We start from the raw sequence: 15,846 nt of genomic DNA, 5'->3' as shown, positions 1-15,846 counted from the left end.
TTTGGTCACTATAATCGGGATATGAAATTTTCGTACCGTTTCGTCTCTAGCTGGACCTGGCTTATACTTGCTGCACGGTGTTAAAAAACTATTCTCTATGCTGCAGCAACCACCACAGAACATCAACAGTGTGTATCGCGCTGTCCGTGTTGCTGAAGCCGCAACATAATTACAGCCATTTCTGACTGAAAAGTTCTGTTACCGAAATCCCTCATTTGTTTAGGAAAAACATTCCTTCAACCCTTGCTCTCTCTACGTGACACGTATGCATCGCATGCATGTGACCAATAGGCCCAGACCTATAGCATATCCTAATCGCACCAATAAATTGGTTATAACAAACTCTGAACACCGTAACACGTGACAGCAAAATGGATGCAGAGAACGTCACAAACTCGAAACGGGAATGTTTTTACTGGTTGCTCAGGCAGTAAAGGGGAAGTCAGATGTGGAATAAATTTGACTAGTTGTGAAAAATACTGGAGATCAAGGAAAAGAAGGTAAGGAGCAAGCGCTGCATGCATATTATGTGTGCCAAACAGGTGCTGTTCGATTACAATATGTTTTCTGACCATTTGGAACAATGTAAACAACACTAAATAAATGATACGGGTACCAGATAGTCTGAAACCGGTTTCAAGTCCGGGCTCTGGCTCGGCCACTCAAGGACATTGAGACTTGTCCCGAAGCCATTCATGCGTTGTATTGGCTGTGTGCTTAGGGTCGTTGTCCTGTTGGAAGGTGATCCTTCACCCCAGTCTGAGAACCTGCTCCAGAGTGATCAGGACTTCATCAAGGATCTCTCTGTACTTTGCTCCGTTCATCTTTCCCTCGATCCTGACTAGTCTCCCAGTCCCTGCTTCTGAAAAACATCCACACAGCATGATGCTGCCATCAACATAGGGATGGTGCCAGGTTTCCTCCAGACTTGACGCTTGGCATTCAGGCCAATGAGTTCAATTTAGGTTTCATCAGATAATCTTGTTTCTCGTGGTCTGAGAGTCCTTTAGGTATCTTTTGGCAACTCCAAGCGGGCTGTCATGCTTTTGACTGAGGACTGGCTTCCGTCTGGCCACTCTACCATAAAAGCCTGATTGGCGGAGTGCTGCAGAGATGGTCGTCATTCTGGAAGGTTCTCCCATTCCAGAGGAACTCTGGAGCTCTGTCAGTGACCATCGGATTCTTGGTCACCTCCCTGACCCAAGGCCCTTCTCCCCCTGATTGCTCAGTTTGTCCGGGCGGCCAGCTCTAGGAAGAGTCTTGGTGGTTCCAAACTTCTTCCATTTAAGAATGATGTAGGCCACTGTGTTCTTGTGGACCTTCAATGCTGCAGAAATTGTTTGGTACCCTTCCTTAGATCAGTGCCTCGACACAATCTTGTCTTGGTGCTCTACGGTCAATTCCTTCGACCTCATGGCTTTGTTTTTTCTCTGACATGCACTGTCAACTGTGGGATCTTATATAGACAGGTGTGTGCCTTTCCAAATCATGTCCAATTAATTGAATTTACCACAGGTGGACTCTAATCTAGTTGTAGAAACATCTCAAAGATGATGAATGGAAACAGGATGCACCTGAGCTCAATTTCGAGTCTCATAGCAAAGGGTCTGAATACTTAAATAAGGTATTACATTTTTTGTTAAAAATTTGCACAAAAAAAATGTTTTCGCTGTGTCATTATCAAATTCTATTTGTCACATGTTCCAAATACAACAGGTGAAGACCTTACAGTAAAATGCTTACTTACAACTCCTTAACCAACAATGCAGTTTTAAGAAAAGTGTTAAGTAAAAAATGTAAGTAACAAATAATTAAAGAGCAGCAGTAAAATAACAATAGCGAGGCCATATACAGGGGGTACCTGTACGGCGACACCGGTTAGTCGAGGTAATTGAGGTAATATGTACATGCAGGTTGTTAGTGACTATGCATAGATAATAAGCAGAGTAGCAGTAGTGTAAAAAAGGGGGGGGGGGTCACAATGCAAATACTCTGGGTAGCCATTTGATTAGCTGTTCTGGAGTCTTATAGTTTGAGGGTGGAAGCTGTTAAGTCTTTTGGACCTAGACTTGGTGATCCGGTACCGCTTGCTGTGCGGTAGCAGAGAGAACAGTCTATGACTAGGGTGGCTGGAGTCTTTGACAATTTTTAGGGCCTTCCTCTGACACCATTTGGTATAGAGGTCCTGGATGGCAGGAAGCTTGGCCCCAGTGATGTTCACAATACATTATGAGGTATCGTGTGTAGATTGATTTTAGAATAAGGCTGTAATGTAACAAAATGTGGAAGAAGTGAAGGGGTCTGAATACTTTCTGAATGCACTGTATACACACCTCTTAGTTGAGTACTAGGCCTACGTGTACAAAAGACACGTCACAACAGACACGTCACAACAGTCTTCAATGGATAAAATTGAGAACTTTAGCAGGTAATTTCATTTTATTTTGTAGAAGACCTTGAAGTCTGTTGTGAGAAGACCTAAACTGTTGTTAGTAGCCTAAATGACTTCCTTGTGGTTCTGTACATTTCGTGGATTTTTCTCGTTTGTGTAAGTGTAAGGTCAGTAAACAGGCATAGGCCAACAGTGTGTGTGTGTGTGTGTGTTTGTTGTTGAAGGTGCAGCCACCACACATCCAGTGGCAGTAGAGCTATGACAGTGTGTTCTGTCACACACACTGACCTCTAAACTATGCCGCTGGCCTGATAGAAGCTGCCATGAGAGAGATTACTTCATAAGCTGATATGTAAATCCATTCTGTTCTCTTCCCCTGATGAAATTTGGGACTCATGTAGTGTGTGTGTGTGTGTGTGTGTGGGCGTGCACGCACGCACCAGGGAGATGTTATTCTCATGTTTCAAAATGGGAGCTGATATTTTGGTCTACAGCTTCTCTGCTTAGCTGGCCTACGGTGTGATGGGTGTCCTTTGTCCCTCTGTCTCTCTCTCTGTCTCTCTCTCTGTCTGTCTCTCTGTCTCTCTCTCTCTGTCTCTCTCTCTCTCTGTCTCTCTCTCTCTGTCTCTCTCTCTCTCTGTCTCTCTCTCTCTCTGTCTCTCTCTCTCTCTGTCTCTCTCTCTGTCTCTCTCTCTGTCTGTCTCTCTGTCTGTCTCTCTGTCTCTCTCTCTGTCTCTCTCTCTGTCTCTCTCTCTGTCTCTCTCTCTGTCTCTCTCTCTGTCTCTCTCTCTGTCTCTCTCTCTGTCTCTCTCTCTGTCTCTCTCTCTGTCTCTCTCTCTGTCTCTCTCTGTCTCTCTCTCTGTCTCTCTCTCTGTCTCTCTCTCTGTCTCTCTCTCTGTCTCTCTCTCTGTCTCTCTCTCTGTCTGTCTCTCTGTCTCTCTGTCTCTCTGTCTCTCTGTCTGTCTCTCTGTCTCTCTGTCTCTCTGTCTCTCTGTCTCTCTGTCTCTCTGTCTCTCTGTCTCTCTGTCTCTCTGTCTCTCTGTCTCTCTGTCTCTCTGTCTCTCTCTCTCTCTCTCTCTCTCTCTCTCTCTCTCTCTCTCTCTCTGCTGGACACGTGGTGTTTTGCCTTTCACTTATTTTTATACTGCAGATATTGTCCAGGCTTGTGTCTGGGAGGGTTGGTTTGGTCTTGTGAGTACTTGGTGTGGTGCTTGAGTGCTTAGTTGGCATGGGGGGGGGCTGGTTTGTAAGGTATATGTGGGGGTATGTCACCTCAGTAGTTGGCTAGAAGGGGGTTGGAGTTTGGGGTGTAATTTGATGGATGTAGGCTCTGTTGCCATGGTGACCCAGAGCACTATTATCCTCACTTTCTACTTAACGCTCGCTCGCTCTCTCTCCCTCTCTCTTTTAATTTTCACTACATTTCTCGCCCTCTCTCTTCCTCTCCCTCTCAGTGCCTCATGATCTGAGTCCCAACGAGAAACAGGAGTTGGAGAGCATACGCCGCAGGAAACAAGAACTACTGCAGGACATACAGGTAACATACACTTCAGTAGCGGACCGCTGGAGCCTTCGAACCTTTACTGCCAAATGCAAAGCAGCTGATTCTGTTATTGAATGTACATTTTCTCTCTCTGGTTTTAATTGGTTAAACCTGAAAGAGCATGTCCTAAGAATTAGGACCTCCTCCTCAATGCTGGGCCTGATTTCTACTCGCACAGTATGCCCTCTTCACTGGCCAATCATGAAAGTGGTAGAGAAGGGGAAGGGAGAAGGGGAAGGGGGGGTACTGAAGGAACACATTTGTCCACTAGGGCGTTACATTTTAGCTCAGGGTTCCTAACTATTTTCCCCAGAGCACCCTTATTCACTTTTGTAGTATTTTTTTGAGAGAGTCTATATTAAATACAACACCAGCTTTATTTAATTTAATTTGAGGGACCTATGCATTTTTTGTTTTTCTTAAGATAATTTTCTGCAATTCTACCTGGTTTTACAAGACTCATGATATATTTTAGGCAGGCTATTTAATAATAATGGATAAGGAAAATAAAGTCTAGAATCGATTTCCCAGATGTTATTCCATGACCAAATATATTTAATTATGATCATTTATATGAACCCTCAATTTAATAAAAAAAAAACAAGGGATACATCTGAATACCTACAGATTTTTTTTTTTTTTTTTTTTTTTACCTGATTTTAAGTCAAAACTGTGACTAGGCCACACGGTAACATTTATATCATCTTGGTAAGCAACTCCAGTGTACACTAAGTGTACAAAACATTAGGAACACCTGCTCTTTGCATGACATGAACCCTTCCAATTCAATTCTGGACCATGAAGCCAGTTCCACTGCTTTTTAAAATTGTTCCCCTCTAATCACAGACTGATTTAGACATGGGACACCAGGTGGGTGCAATTTAAATATCAGCTAGAACAGAAAACCAGCAGGCACCAGACCTCATAGGGTGAGAGTTGAATACCCTGACAGACTGAACAGGTGTATCCAGGTGAAAGCTATGATCCCTTATTGATGTCATCTGTTAAATCCACTTCAATCAATGTAGATGAAGGGGAGGAGAGATTTAAATAAGGATTTTTTTATCCTTGAGACATGGATTGTGTGTGCGCCATTCAGAGGGTGAATGGGCAAGACAAAAGATTTAAGTGCCCTTGAATGGTGGTAGGTGCCATGGTTTCAGGGTGCCATGGTTTCAGGGTGCCATGGTTTCAGGGTGCCAGGCACACTGGTTTCAGGGTGCCAAGAACTGCAAAGCTGCTGGGTTTTTCACGCTCAACAGTTTCCCGTATGTATCAAGAATGGTCCACCACCCAAAGGACATCCATCCAACTTGACACAACTGTGGGAAGCATTGGTGTCAACATGGGCCAGCATCTCTGTGGAACGCTTTCGACACCTTGTAGAGTCCATGCCCCAACGAATTGAGGCTGTTCTGAGGGCAAAAGGGGGTGCAACTCAATATAAGTAAGCGGTTCCTAATGTTTTGTACACTCCGTGTATATTTGGCCTTGCATTTTAGGTTATTATCCTGCTGACAGAGGAATTTGTCTCTGTCTGTTGGAAAACAGACCTGAACCAGGTTTTCCTCTAGGACTTTGCCTGTGCTTTGCTGTATTCCTGGACCTGTACAAATCAGCTGGTCTAGACAATCTGGACCCTCTCTTTCTAAAATGATACATCGCCATTGTTGCAACCCCTATTACCAGTCTGTTTAACCTCTCTTTCGTATCGCCCGAGATCCCTAAAGATTGGAAAGCTGCCGCGGTCATCCCCCTCTTCAAAGGGGGTGACACTAGACCCAAACTGTTATAGACCTATATCCATCCTGCCCTGTCTTTCTAAAGTCTTCGATAGCCAAGTTAACAAACAGATCAGTGACCATTTCAAATCCCATCGTACCTTCTCTGATGTGCAATCCGGTTTCCGAGCTGGTCACGGGTGCACCTCAGCCACGCTCAAGGTACTAAATGATATCATAACCGCCATCGATAAAAGACAGTACTGTGCAGCCGTCTTCATCGACCTGGCCAAGGCTTTCGACTCTGTCAATCACCGTATTCTTATCGGCAGACTCAACAGCCTTGGTTTCTCAAATGACCGCCTCGCCTGTTTCACCAACTACTTCTCAGACAGAGTTCAATGTGTCAAATCGGAAGGCCTGTTGTCCGGACCTCTGGCAGTCTCTATGGGGGTACCACAGGGTTTAATTCTCGGGCCGACTCTTTTCTCTGTATACATCAACGATGTCGCTCTTGCTGTGGGTGATTCCCTGATCCACCTCTACGCAGACAACACCACATCTGGTCCTTCTTTGGACACTGTGTTAACAAACCTCCAAACAAACTTCAATGCCATACAACACTCCTCCGTGGCCTCCAACTGCTCTTAAACGCTAGTAAAACTAAATGCATGCTTTTCAATCGATCGCTGCCTGCACCCACCCGCCCGACTAGCATCACTACTCTGGATGGTTCTGACCTAGAATATGTGGACAACTACAAATACCTAGGTGTCTGGCTGGACTGTAAACTCTTCTTCCAAACTCATATTCAACATCTCCAATCCAAAATTAAATCTAGAATCGGCTTCCTATTTCGCAAAAAAGCCTCCTTCGCTCACGCTGCCGAACATACCCTCGTAAAACCGACCATCCTACCGATCCTCGACTTCGGCGACGTCATTTACAAAATAGCCTCCAACACTCTACTCAGCAAGCTGGATGCAGTCCATCACTGCGACCTGTATGCTCTCGTCGGCTCGCCCTCACTACATAGTCGTTGCCTGACCCACTTGCTCCAGGTCATCTATAAGTCTTTGCTAGGTAAAGCTCCGCCTTATCGCAGCTCACTGGTCACCATATCAACACCCACCCATAGCACGCGCTCCAGCAGGTATATCTCACTGGTCATCCCCAAAGACAACACCTGCTTTGGCCGCCTTTCCTTCCAGTTCTCTGCTGCCAATGACTGGAGCGAATTGCAAAAATCGCTGAAGTTGGAGACTTATATCTCCCTCACTAACTTTACTTAAGCATCAGCTATCTGAGCAGCTTACCGATCGCTGCAGCTGTGCACAGCCCATCTGTAAATAGGCCATCCAATCTACCTACCTCATCCCAATATTGTTTTTATTTTACTTTTATGCTCTTTTGCTCACTAGTATTTCTACTTGCACATCATCTGCACATCTTTCACTCCAGTGTTAATTTGCTAAATTGTAATTTACTTCGCTACTATGGCCTATTTATTGCCTTACCGCCTCACGCCATTTACACACACTGTATATAGACTTTTTCTATTGTGTTATTGACTGAACGTTTGTTTATTCCATGAGTAACTCTGTTTGTGTTGCACTGCTTTGCTTTATCTTGGCCAAGTCGCAGTTGTAAATGAGAACTTGTTCTCTACTGGTCTACTGGTCTAACTTACTGGATGCTGGTGGCAAGTTCCTGTGAATATTACAGTAACGTACTTTCCGCTAGCCAGAGATGGGCAAAGATCCCTCAAAGTATCTCGTTACAAATACAAAATACCTTGAAGGCCAACGTATCCTTAATTACAACCAAATTCTCAGTAACGGTTACAGAAAGGTTGTACTTGCTATGACGTGTTTTCTTATCAACCTTAGTATAATGCACTGACTAAGTTGCTCTGGACAAGACCACTTGCTAAATGACCTAAATGTAAAAATGAACTTGCAAAGCACACCGCTGGGTATTATTCTGAGTTCCACCCTTAAACTACTTGTATTTTGATCAAATTAGGCCTATTTCAGGGGCTGATACCCAGGAGTGTTCTTTGCAAGTGTTCATTTTTACATTTTGGTAACTTAGTAGACACTGATCCACAGTGACACTGTCAGTGCAAGAACATAGCACAGTCATAGCAAGTAAAAAGGTTATGTTACCGTTACCGAGAATGTTGTTATAGTTAAGCGGGCTATTTGCAAGTTCATTTTTGTATTAGGAAATGTATGCATTCTTATTAAACTTACAAAATAGGCCACATGAATTGTAGTTCAGGCCAGTGAAATACAAATGACAAAATGGTTATTGAAATACCTACTATTACTGTATATCAAATACATGGGGCAGAATTACTGCCTGCCATTGACACCAGCTACCTGCACTGTAAATCTGCAACAGTTTACTTACCACTGTTTCTAGTAATGCATTGTAAATTCTAGAAATGCAGCATGTTACTGTAGACAAGTGTTCCAGTAATATGCTGTGCATTTGTGTTTCAGTAGATTTGATGCGATAATGATAAATGGAACGGTAGCCAGTAGGTTACTGTAAATTACTGGCAGCACAGAAGCGGCAGGTAGCATAGCGGTTAGAGCTTTGCGCCAGTAATCAAAAGGTTACTGGTTTGAATCCCTAAACCGACTAGGTGAAAAATCTGCTGACTGTACTGAGCAAGGCTCATTTTTACTTTTAAAAACAAAAAAGGTAATATAGCATGCGCTCTTATCCTGTCGGTGTGTGCAAACATTAGTATTAGTATTGTGCTAGAGTTGAGTCTATTGGTAAAGGATGGTAGGGTCCCAGGGGGGCTGATGGAGTGGTAATGGAGTGTGTAATGTCCCTGTTACCGAGACTGGTGACGTGGTGGTTTCCATGGTGAGGGGACAGAAGGCGGGGCTGTCGAATTGGTAACCCAAACACAGATGAAGGATACATCAGAGTCAGCAGACACCCTCATGCACATTGTCCTCCGACGATTATCCCTCTAATCTGTTAGAAACCGGTCTGTAACCCCCTCTGGGTGCGTCCAAATGGCACCCTATTCCTTATGAAGTGCACTGGTAGTGGTCAAAAGTAATGGACTATGTAGGGAGTAGGAAGCCATTTGGACGTAACGTCTGTCTGCCCCCAGGACCATACAATTACCCAATTGGCAATTACAAGCAATAAACTGGTTATACAATGTAAAAAGCATTTTCCACATCCATTGTTACATTGGTACATTCATCTTAATCAGACTTAATGATGGTTAATATTTCAGCACCATGCATACATGGACCAATATTTTCTCTTATTGAACGTTCTGACCCCAAAGCGTGGAGCGCAGGCCACGTAGCATATTTCTGTTACACTGAGCACCATGCTCGCTCCTATTACGCACAACCATAATGTCAGAGACATAGGGCTGTATCACAACCGGCCGTGATTGGGAGTCCCATAGGGTAGTACACAATTGGCCCAGCGTCGTCTGGGTTTGGCCGGTGTAGGCTGTCATTGTAAATAAGAATTGTTCTTAACTGATTTGCCTTGTTAAATAATATTTAAAAAAAATAGGACACAGACACACAGAACTCCGACATAACACAGGAAATATGAATTAAATAAACAGAACTTCTCCTTCATTAGTCTTGCGAACATTCATGTGCACTATAAACATTGGGCCCACTTAGAGCAGGGTATGAAATGGTTGGCTAAATGGAAATGTATTATAGGCCTATGAAACAGAAATGACTGTTGAAATTAACAGTACAGTCGTGGCCAAAAGTTTTGAGAATGACACAAATATTAATTTTCACAAAGTCTGCTGCCTCAGTTTGTATGATGGCAATTTGCAAATACTCCAGAATGTTATGAAGAGTGATCAGATGAATTGCAATTAATTGCAAAGTCCCTCTTTGCCATGCAAATGAACTGAATCCCCCAAAAACATTTCCACTGCATTTCAGCCCTGCCACAAAAGGACCAGCTGACATCATGTCAGTGATTCTCTCATTAACACAGGTGTGAGTGTTGACGAGGACAAGGCTGGAGATCACTGTCATGCTGATTGAGTTCGAATAACAGACTGGAAGCTTCAAAAGGAGGGTGGTGCTTGGAATCATTAGTCCTCTGTCAATCATGGTTACTTGCAAGGAAACATGTGCCGTCATCATTGCTTTGCACAAAAAGGGCTTCACAGGCAAGGATATTGCTGCCAGTAAGATTGCACCTAAATCAACCATTTAAGAACCATCAAGAACTTCAAGGAGAGCGGTTCAATTGTTGTGAAGAATGCTTCAGGGCACCCAAGAAAGTCCAGCAAGCACCAGGACCGTCTCCTAAAGTTGATTCAGCTGCGGGATTGGGATTGGGGCACCACCAGTACAGAGCTTGCTCAGGAATGGCAGCAGGCAGGTGTGAGTGCATCTGCACGCACAGTGAGGCAAAGACTTTTGGAGGAAAGGGCAGCAAAGAAGCCACTTCTCTCCAGGAACAACATCAGGGACAGACTGATATTCTGCAAAAGGTACAGGGATTGGACTGCTGAGGACTGGGGTAAAGTCATTTTCTCTGATGAATCCCCTTTCCGATTGTTTGGGGCATCCAGAAAAAAGCTTGTCCGGAGAAGACAAGGTGAGCGCTACCATCAGTCCTGTGTCATGCCAACAGTAAAGCATCCTGAGACCATTCATGTTTGGGGTTGCTTCTCAGCCAAGGGAGTGGGCTCACTCACAATTTTCCCTAAGAATACAGCCATGAATAAAGAATGGTAACTAAGTGGCTCGGGGAACAAAACATCGATATTTTGGGTCCATGGCCAGGAAGCTCCCCAGACCTGAATCCCATTGAGAACTTGTGGTCAATCCTCAAGAGGCGGGTGGACAAACAAAACCCCACAAATTCTGACAAACTCCAAGCATTGATTATGCAAGAATGGGCTGCCATCAGTCAGGATGTGGCCTAGAAGTTAATTGATAGCATGCCAGGGTGGATTGCAGAGGTCTTGAAAAAGAAGGGTCAACACTGCAAATATTGACTCTTTGCATCAACTTCATGTAATTGTCAATAAAAGCCTTTGACACTTATGAAATGCTTGTAATTATACTTCAGTATTCCATAGTAACATCTGACAAAAATATCTAAAGACACTGAAGCAGCAAACTTTGTGGAAATTAATATTTGTGTCATTCTCAACTTTTGGCCACGAATGTACAAGGAAGGAATGATGAAACACTAGCTATATACGCTTATTATTGTTGTAATGGATGTCATATAGATTTACCACATAGGGCCTATATATTTACATGTGTGAAAGCAACAGCAAACATTTCAACAAGAAAAAAAAGCCCCCCCATTGGCAGGAGTGTGGCGAGCGCAAGTGAAGAGCTTCGCATATGGTGTGTCTTCGCCACAGTAATAATTTATTTTAACTGCAAATTCCAAGTACAAGCTTCATAACTAAATAACTAAATGATACATTTCAAGCAATTTTTACATACCAAAAGATCAGTAGGCCTATGTTGGTAATTGTTGCTGGTGAGCCAGCAAATAAAACAGTTAATATTCTTGATTTTATTTAACTAGGCAAGTCAGTTAAGAACAAATTCTTATTTACAATGATGGCCTACCAGAAGGCAAAAGGGATTAAAAATAAATACAAATATAGGACAAAACACATCACGACGAGAGACACCACAACACTACATAAAGAGAGACCTAAGACAACAACATTAGCATGGCAGCTACACATGAAAACACAGCATGGTAGCAACACATGACAACATGCTAGCAACATGGCTGCAGCACAACATGGTATAAAATAGGAACCTTGTAGCAGTCATAAGAGCATGAAATCAGCAGAAGGCAGGTTGATCCTCAACACAGGGGTGCCTTAGGGGTGCGTGCTCAGTCCCCTCTGTTCACCCATGACTGCACGGCCAGCAGTCACTCCAACACAATCATTAAGTTTGCCGATGACACCACAGTGATAGGCCTGATCACCGACAACGATGAGATATCCTATAGGGAGGAGGTCAGAGACCTGGACGGGTGGCGCCAGGACAACAACCTCTCCCTCAACGTGATCAAGACAAAGGAGATGATTGTGGACTACATGAAAAAGGGGACCGAGCACGCCCCTATTTTCATTTTACGAGGCTGTGGTGGAGCAGGTTGAGAGCTTCAAGTTCCTTGGTGTCCACATCACCAACAAACTAACATGGTCCAAGCACACCAAGACAGTCGTGTAGAGGGCACGACAACACCTATTCCCCCTCCGGAGACTGAAAAGATTTGGCATGGGTCCTCAGATCCTCAAAAGGTTTTATAGCTGCATCATCGACAGCATCCTGACCGGTTGCATCACTGCCTGGTATGGTAACTGCTCGGCCTCTGACCGCAAGGCACTACAGAGGGTAGTGCGAACGGCCCAGTACATCACTGGGGCCAAGCTTCCGGCCATCCAGGACCTCTATACCAGGCGGTGTCAGAGGAAGGCCCCAAATATTGTCAATGACTCCAGCCACCCTCATAGACTGTTTTCTCTGCTTTCGCACGGCAAGCGGTACCGGAGCGCCAAGTCTAGGTCCAAGAGGTTTTTAAACAGCTTCTACCCCCAAGCCATAAGACTCCTGAACATCTAATCAAATGGCTACCCAGACTATTTGCATTGCTCCCCCCCCCATTATTTTACACCGCTGCTACTATCTGTTATCATCTATGCATAGTCACTTTAATAGCTCTACCTACATGTACATATTACCCCGTACCGGTACCCCCCCTGTATTTAGTCTCGCTATTCTTATTTTACTGCTGCTCTTTAATGACTTGTTGCTTTTGTTTCTTATTCTTATCTGTATTTTTTTTAAACTGCATTGTTGGTTAGGGGCTCGTAAGTAAGCATTTCATTGTAAGGTCTACACCTGTTGTATTCTTCGCATGTGACTAATAACGATTTGATTTGAGTCCCATTGCGTTAGGTCTTGGTCCGGTGGTTTAAGCATGTCCCTGTTTAGGTCACCTAACAGGACAAATTCAGACTTGGTGTAAAGGGCCAGGAGAGAGCTTAGGGTATTTAGGGTACAGGCCAGTGCTGATGGTGGCCGATAACACCCAGCATCAGTCAACAAAGTTTAATGTGTAAAACCAGCAAATCAAATTGTTTTGGGACAGACTTGGAGACAGTCAAGCATAAAAGATTGCCACTCCATCACCTTTGGAAGATCTGTCCTGCCGAAAAAGGTTATAACCAGAAAGGTTAACATCAGTGTTCAAAACACTCTTCCTTAACCACGTCTCTGTAATGACCTATACCAGACGGTGAACAGATCGCCAATTGGAATCCAAGCAACAGGAGTAGGTGTCACACCCACTTGGGAGAAGTTTTTTTCGGGAGGCTAACATAGCTGGTAAGTCTCTGTCCGTCTTTTCCATGTAGAAAAGGACGTCGTTAGCTAGCCATATCTTTTCAGTGTTGGTGAATGGTCCTTTACGACATCCAAACAAAGTTCTCCTGTGGCTGTTGTATTTTGGGGATTCTGCAGAGGTTGTCTTCTCTGCACAGATGGAGGGGGCTTCATAAGCCAAACAATGTTTGGAGCTGCATGTCTCTGGATGTGTGTAGAGTAATCCACACTGACTCCATGCCACAAAATGAGTGACAGGTGGGGGGAGGTATGGAGGGGGAGGGTTGTCTGGTTTGACCCTAGCTAGCAGCAGGTGCATCAGTTCCCAGTGAGACCATCTGTAGAAGATTCACCCACTTACCACCTCCTACACAACCCATAGGACTGTCTCCACTTACCTCCTCCTACACAACCCATAGGACTGTCTCCACTTACCACCTCCTACACAACCCATAGGACTGTCTCCATTTACCACCTCCTACACAACCCATAGGACTGTCTCCACTTACCACCTCCTACACAACCGATAGGACTGTCTCCACTTACCACCTCCTACACAACCCATAGGACTGTCTCCACTTAGCTCCTCCTACACAACCCATAGGACTGTCTCCACTTAGCTCCTCCTACACAACCCATAGGACTGTCTCCACTTACCACCTCCTACACAACCCATAGGACTGTCTCCACTTACCACCTCCTACACAACCCATAGGACTGTCTCCACTTACCTCCTCCTACACAACCCATAGGACTGTCTCCACTTACCACCTCCTACACAACCCATAGGACTGTCTCCACTTAGCTCCTCCTACACAACCCATAGGACTGTCTCCACTTACCACCTCCTACACAACCCATAGGACTGTCTCCACTTACCACCTTCTACACAACCATAGGACTGTCTCCACTTACCTCCTCCTACACAACCATAGGACTGTCTCCACTTACCTCCTCCTACACAACCATAGGACTGTCTCCACTTACCTCCTCCTACACAACCCATAGGACTGTCTCCACTTACCACCTCCTACACAACCCATAGGACTGTCTCCACTTACCACCTCCTACACAACCCATAGGACTGTCTCCACTTAACTCCTCCCAAACAATACAGAAAGTATGTCTCCTGTCAGAATCCTTCAAAATCCTTGTCCAAAGGCAGATATTTCAGTTGGTTTACGTCTTGTAAACACACTCCATCGATACACCAATTACATATACACAACAAACTTCCCTCTTTTTTCTCCCGCCTTCATTCCTCTCTCTTCCTCCCTCCCTCTCTTTTAGTGCCATGGGTATGAGTATTAGCTGAGGCTGCATCAAAGCTGCTCTGTGGGGTTGAGGGATGGTCAGACATCACGAGACAGACGGAGTAATGTGATCTCACTGTACCATACACTCATCTCTCTCTCTCTAGAGGCTGAAGGATGAGATAGAAGAGGTGACGAATGAAATTGACAACCTGGGCATTACCAAAGAGAGGTATGATCTGTATGTGTTTCCATGTCTGTGATTGTGTATCACTCAACTGAGGATTGTGTGTGTGTACACTGTGTGCGTTCTACCCTTTGTGTGGTGATGGCTTTGGGTGTAGCAAAACTGCCCCTCCCTGCCTTCAGGCTATGCTCAAACTCTACACCCCAACCTAGCACTCTGTTCTGCCACCTGTGGTCTCAAGGGCCATCCCACCCCAAGCCCACCCCCTGAAAAATAAATAATAGTTGCACTTGTCTTTTCCTACTAGCACTTTGCTGATAACTTTTTATTGAGGAAAAAGATATGTGTGGCTGTGATATGTGTGGCTGTCTTACCTAGCTATCATCAGATGAATGCACTAACTGTAAGTCGCTCTGGACAAGAGCGTCCGCTAAATTACTCAAATGTAAAAAAAAAAAAAATTGGGAGGGGGAGAAGAATCATCCTTAGTGAAGTGTCCCCAGACTCCCCACCCACTAACCCATGGTATTGGTAATGATGTCAGTGATCGGGTGTCTGTGTGTGTCTCCTTGAAGAGTGATTGGTCTGGGCCAGTGGTTGCCCCGATGCTATAGACACCTAAATGAGTTAATGGGGCTGTTAATTGAGGGATGGTGTTAATAACATGTATGAAGTGTGTGTATAAATGGTTTACAAAGATTTCTGTCTGTTGTGAAGGTAATTGGAATTGTGTTTTGAAGGTCCTATGTAGTGTTTAGGTAGGCTCTATGAATGTGTTCTACAGACTTCTTAACTGGGTTTTGTCTGTAGAAAAAGCATGCAGAGAAACAAGCAGGTGTCCATGGGCCGTAAGAAGTTCAACATGGACCCCAAGAAGGTGAGGGAGAAACCCAATGGCAAACTAGCCCCTAACCCCCACTCTGTGCTGTGGTTGGGGTTCTGTGTTTTGATTGGCTGTGTGTACCATCAATCAGGGGATCCGGTTTTTGATTGACAGCGGTCTGCTGAAGAACACCAGCGATGACATTGCCCAGTTCCTCTATAAAGGGGAGGGGCTTAACAAGACCGCCATCGGAGACTATCTGGGGGAGAGGTGAGAAACGGGTGGGTGGGCGGGGGGGGTGAGCAATATTGAGTGAGAAAGGGAGAGAGAGATTGATGGATGACCTCTTAAGTGTGTTAATGCATTCTCAACTCAGTGATATTGATTTGGCCCATCCTCCCTAGACAGACACGCACACACACATTGGCCACAGAAAGGAGGTCAGTATTAGGAGATTATAGATTATATTTGGGTTTCTGTTTGCAGAGCTGTTCTCTGAGAAATCTCACAGAAACGTTTTGAAAAAAGGAGAAACG

At 44.5% G+C, this 15,846-nt stretch overlaps 1 protein-coding gene across 4 annotated transcripts in view; it reads left to right on the top strand.

Annotated features, from left to right (window-relative positions):
- Positions 1 to 15,846, top strand: part of LOC115153473 (cytohesin-1) — a 49,589-nt gene that overhangs the window by 22,287 nt on the left and 11,456 nt on the right. For all 4 annotated transcript variants that reach the window (XM_029698945.1, XM_029698946.1, XM_029698948.1 and 1 more), the window contains exons 2-5: positions 3,847 to 3,929; positions 14,468 to 14,532; positions 15,298 to 15,364; positions 15,462 to 15,580. In XM_029698945.1, the coding sequence (XP_029554805.1) occupies positions 3,847 to 3,929; positions 14,468 to 14,532; positions 15,298 to 15,364; positions 15,462 to 15,580 (334 nt within the window). The remainder of the gene's footprint in view (positions 1 to 3,846; positions 3,930 to 14,467; positions 14,533 to 15,297; positions 15,365 to 15,461; positions 15,581 to 15,846) is intronic.

This window comes from Salmo trutta, chromosome 18, assembly GCF_901001165.1.
Source record: "Salmo trutta chromosome 18, fSalTru1.1, whole genome shotgun sequence".
NCBI lineage: Eukaryota > Metazoa > Chordata > Actinopteri > Salmoniformes > Salmonidae > Salmo > Salmo trutta.
The sequence above is the reverse complement of the archived record's forward strand: the minus strand, read 5'-3'. Positions and strand labels throughout refer to the sequence as shown.